The following is a 4,883-nucleotide window of genomic DNA, read 5'->3' as shown; positions in this document are numbered from 1 at the left end:
CCATTGCACTCCAGCCTGGGCAACAAGAGTGAAACTCCATCTAAAAAAAAAAAAAAAAAAAAAAATGTAAATTTGTCCTCTGAGAGACATAATTATGAAAATGAAAAGTCAGTCACTCCTCAAAAGAGTATTTAGAATTTAGGTTCTAGACATCAAAGCTTTTAGAGTGATTAGAGATGCTTTTGTCCATGTCATTTTATAAATGAGTCCCTGCAATCTAAGAAAAGTGAAAGGACTTGCTAAAGGTCACACAGTAGTTGGTGGTGGAACCAAGATTAGAAAACAGACTACAATTCTAGCTTACATCCCCCATTACTTCATACAGATACACAAATGTTTTTACCTATGTAGTCAGATCCTGAGAACCATAAGCGTACTATTTAGAATCATGGTTGTATGCTGTACAAAGTTGTTTTGTTAAAAATCTTTTTTTGTTTTGTTTTCGTTTTTGTTTTAGGCAGTCTCACTCTGTTTCCCAGGCCAGAGTGCAGTGGCGCGATTTCATCCTCACTGCACCTTCTTCCTCCCGGGTTCAAGCAATTCTCCTGCCTCAGCCTCCCAAGTAGCTGGGATTACAGGCACCATGCCCGGCTAGTTTTTTTGTATTTTTAGCAGAGGTGGGGTTTCACCATGTTGGCCAGGATAGTCTCAAATTCCTGACCTCAAATGATCTGCTTGCCTCAGCCTCCCAAAGTGCTGGGATTACAGGCATGAGCCACCAAGCCCAGCCTAAAAATCTTTACTGCAAGAATAAAGCTTCCATGATTATGGTTTAAAAAATGGTTGTTTAACTATCTGGCTTTAATCCTTTAATAGAGAGTGGTCTGTTTAATATTATATCTAAGCAGCTTCGTTGATGTCCCTGGAAGCAACTGCCCATATCATTATAAATTATATGTATCTATCTCCTTTGAGATAAGTAAAACATAATCTTACAAAAGAGTAAACATTTTATTATTTGTACACGAATCAGTTTGCTCCGAGGAGATATAAGCATCTGGCTAACTCATAAAAGTGGCCAGAAGTGACAGGAGAGTGTTTGTAGTCATTTCCATTTGCTGCCACATCCCTTACATTATCTACTTGCTAAGGACTGAGAGGCCCAGAATGGACATGTCAAACTGTCAGGAGGAACATGTGGGACACTGGCACCTGCAATGGGTTGTTTTTTTTTAAAGCAGAGAATGCAGAGCAGCCGTAGACTCCAATTCAGAGCCAGGGTGTGTGGAGGTCTCCAGGGAAAAGCTCTCTGCACAACAGGTTTCCTGGGGGCCAGCGGGCCTCCTGGGGAGGAACAGAGAAAAAAAACAGCCAGGAGTGCTACCAACCAGCCTCAGCTAGAACACTGTCCGAAGAGGGGCCCAAACATGGCCTGGCCCCAGTCTTCGGGGGATGGACGGTGTCACAAGGGAACCACCTGAAGGGTGGGCAGAGGCCCCCGTGGAGGAGCCACATACTCTTCCTCCCTCAGCAGCCGCAGCAGGATGTTTTTTTTATTCTTGGGCCAGCTGTAGATGTGAGTGTTCTGAAGCCAGGTGGGCACGTGCTCCTATGGGAGACAGAGTGACAGGAGCAAAGGTCATTAGAGAAAAACCTGGATTCCAGATCCCAGGCTCAGTTCCCAAACATTTCTGGCTTTCCCTACATGGGCGTTTCCTACCAAACTGTCCTGGGAGCTGTGCTGTTTCGCTCGCGGAAAGGTTTAGCATGTGAAATGTGCTTGGCTTCGGGAACAAGCTGCATATCTCATTATAAAAACCACATGTACACAGCATTTTCTGTCAGTCTCCCAGGCTACCTACCCTTTGCATTTCAACGTGCTTTTCACCACCCTCACATAAATGGGGTAGGACAGAGGTCACACAGAGTGATGTGAATTCCCCTGTGACTTCAGAAGAAGTATGCCAGAGCCATAGGCTTAAATCAATTCATTCCGTTTCACTCCAGCCCCTGATCTGGCCTGCAGTAGAAGGAGCCCATCAGACCTCCGTTATCAGGCACAGGCAGAAACTGTTAGCCAGGCATCCTGGGGGTGCAGTGTCAGACTGCCCTCATGGTGTGGATGTTCTGGTGGGGAGAGGCAGGTAATAAGTAAAATGGATAGTGTGTTCAACGGTGATGCATGCTGTGGAGAAGAATTAAACAAGAAAGGGGACAGGGAGTGCTGGGGCAGGTGTGAAAGATTTGCAGTTTTCAATAGGATGCTTAGGAGAGGCCTCACTGAGAAAATGAGCAAAGACCTAAAAGAGTAGAAGAAGCAAGCTCTGGGTCCAGGCAGATGGAAGAGCCAGCGTGAAGGCCTTGTGGTGGGAGTGTGTTGAGCCTGTTCACAAGCAACAAGGCCACTATGAATAGAGCAGAGTGAGTAGATACAGAGGTCTGGAAGTAGAAGGGGCTGTATTGGATAGCGTCCTGTAGGCCACGGTAAGGCCTTTGCTTTTGAGTCTAACTCCTAGGGATATAGTGTGGGACTCCTTTGGGGACTGTGGGATGTGCTTAGAAGCAGCACCTGCTTCATCTCAGGCATCAAGCTGGGTACTGAGGATGCCCAAAAGGACACAGGACTGCCTTGAGGACTTCAAATCTTAGGATGAAGGCAAAATGTCAAGAAGTGATTTTCTAGTCAATGGCACACCAAGGGGGCAGGTGGTGAGAGCAGTCTCTGCTGAGCTCAGGCAATACAGGCACTGTCTGAAGGAGATTTAAAAATAATAACAAAACCAGTGAAAACTTGGTTTTTTATATCACCATGCTCCAATAATTCTAAACAATTATTCCCAGTACCCCCAACCCAAACACATGCCATTGACCCAAGGTACTAAAACTAAGCACTCTTAAGAAAGGGACAATGAAATATATTGGCATGGAGGTAAAAATATAAAGGCATGGTGGCTCATGCCTCTAATTCCAACACTTGGGAGGCCAAGGCAAGTGGACCACCAGAGGTCCCAAGTGGCTGGGACCAGCCTGGCCAACATGGTGAAATCCCGTCTCTACTAAACATACAAAAATTAGCCAGGCCTGGTAGCGGTGCTTGTGACCCCAGCTACTTGGGAGGCTGAGACGGGAGAATTGCTTGAATCCAGGAGTCAGAGGTTGCAGTGAGCTGAGATCGTACCATTGCACTCCAGCCTGGGACAGAGAGCGAGACTCTGTCTCAAAAAACAACAACAAAAAAAACCACTTTAGGAGGCTAAGGCAGGCAGATCACAACATCAAGAGATCAAGACCATCCTGGCCATAATGGTGAAACCCCATCTCTATTAAAAATACAAAAATTAGCTGGGCATGGTGGCACGTGCCTATGGTCCCAGCTGCTTGGGAGGTTGAGGCAAAAGTATTGCTTGAACCCGGGAGGCAGAGGTTGCAGTGAGCTGAGATCACACCACTACACTCCAGCCTGGGTGACAGAGCAAGACTCTGTCTCAAAAAAAAAAAAAAAAAAAAAAAAAAACTACCTAAAAACAAAAAAAAAAAAAAAAAAAGAAAGAAAAAAAAAGAAGTGTCAGGGGAGGCTAGAGAGATTGGATATAAGGATAAGTAAGAGTTCACTAGGCAGGCAAGTTAGGGAAGGGCACTGCAAGCAGATGGAACAGAGTAGGCAAAGGCAAAGAAACCCAAAAGAACACAGCATGTGTGAGGGCATGCTGAAGTGGTCCAGGGTGACCAGAGCACAGAGCATCCTCAGAGGGTAAAAAGAGAGAAAACCATGCAAGGGGACACAGTCCTCTTCTGAGAGGCCTCATAGCTCATGCTAAGAAAGGTGGATATGATCTTGTAGTCAATGGGAAAACAGCACAAAATTTTTAAGCTGCCAAGAAACAGATCGGGCCTACATTTTGGGTGTTCCTCTTTGATGGCAGAGCAGAGGATGGCTAGCACAAGGTCAAAGTGGAGACGAGGAGACCAGTAAGGAGACTCATCGGTAAGTGAGAGCAGTGAGACCCTGGGCAAGGGCGACACAGGGAGGATGGAAAGGTGTGCTGTTGTACAGGTTGTGCACCATACAGCCTGAGGTGTCCCAGTCACATAAACTGGAGCCTCCCTCATCCAGGGCAACGGTCTCAGTGCAGTCCTGACATCTGAGGATCCCTCCAGGGTGAAACGAGGCCTGAGCTCAGGGTGCTGTGGTCTCATTCTCAAGATGTTTACTCCACCACTGCCTTCCCTTTGCCAAGCCTGGAATGTGGCCTCAGATGGTTTTGCCCCCATTCTTCAAACTTGCTGGCAGACCCTTCTGGTGTGAAAAGCCTCATATGAATCACAGCAAAGTTCACTCTGGTAACTGTGTAGATTTAATTCCTGTAATCGTTGGCTATGTGCAATGAAATGCCTCCCTGGAACAGCCAGCAAAAACTGTACACATCTTGACTTTTATATACAAGAGATAAGAAGTATCACATGAACCTTTTCTTTTTCCCTCTTGAGTTAAAACAGAAACTCCCTCTTTGTGTGCAATGGTTCTTTGAACAATTAGGGCAGCAGTGATCCTATCAGATAGCTTTAAAACATTTCTGATTCATGCTGCTGAACTGAGTGGTACAACTTGTTGATCTTTCTGGTAACATTGTTTTCTCTAAGGATTGATAAAGAATTGACGCAGTGGCTCACGCCTGTGATCCCAACACTTTGGGAGGCTGAGGTGGGCAGATCACCGGAGGTCAAGAGTTCTAGACCAGCCTGGCCAACATGGTGAAACCCCATTTCTACTAAAAATACAAAAATTAGCCAGGCCGGGTGGTGGGTGCCTATAAACTCAGCTACTTGGGAGGCTGAAACAGAAGAATCACTTGAACCAAGGAGTCAGAGGTTGCAGTAAGCTGAGGTCATGCCACTGCACTCCAGGATGGGCAACACAGTGAGACTCCATCTCATTTGAAAAA

General features: G+C 46.0%; 2 protein-coding genes across 10 annotated transcripts in view; one reads left to right on the top strand and one right to left on the bottom strand.

Annotated features, from left to right (window-relative positions):
- LOC108289731 overlaps positions 1-4,883 on the top strand; it is a 115,724-nt gene that overhangs the window by 71,698 nt on the left and 39,143 nt on the right. The gene's annotated exons all lie outside the window — the stretch shown is intronic.
- Positions 933-4,883, bottom strand: part of TRAF3IP2 (TRAF3 interacting protein 2) — a 47,337-nt gene continuing 43,386 nt past the window's right edge. For all 5 annotated transcript variants that reach the window (XM_017509264.1, XM_037731610.1, XM_037731611.1 and 2 more), the window contains one exon: positions 933-1,549. In XM_017509264.1, coding sequence (XP_017364753.1) covers positions 1,403-1,549 — 147 coding nt within the window. In that variant the 3' untranslated portion in view covers positions 933-1,402. The remainder of the gene's footprint in view (positions 1,550-4,883) is intronic.

The sequence above is a fragment of the Cebus imitator genome, unplaced genomic scaffold (assembly GCF_001604975.1).
Source record: "Cebus imitator isolate Cc_AM_T3 unplaced genomic scaffold, Cebus_imitator-1.0 Scaffold413, whole genome shotgun sequence".
In the NCBI taxonomy this organism is placed as follows: domain Eukaryota; kingdom Metazoa; phylum Chordata; class Mammalia; order Primates; family Cebidae; genus Cebus; species Cebus imitator.
The sequence above is the reverse complement of the archived record's forward strand: the minus strand, read 5'-3'. Positions and strand labels throughout refer to the sequence as shown.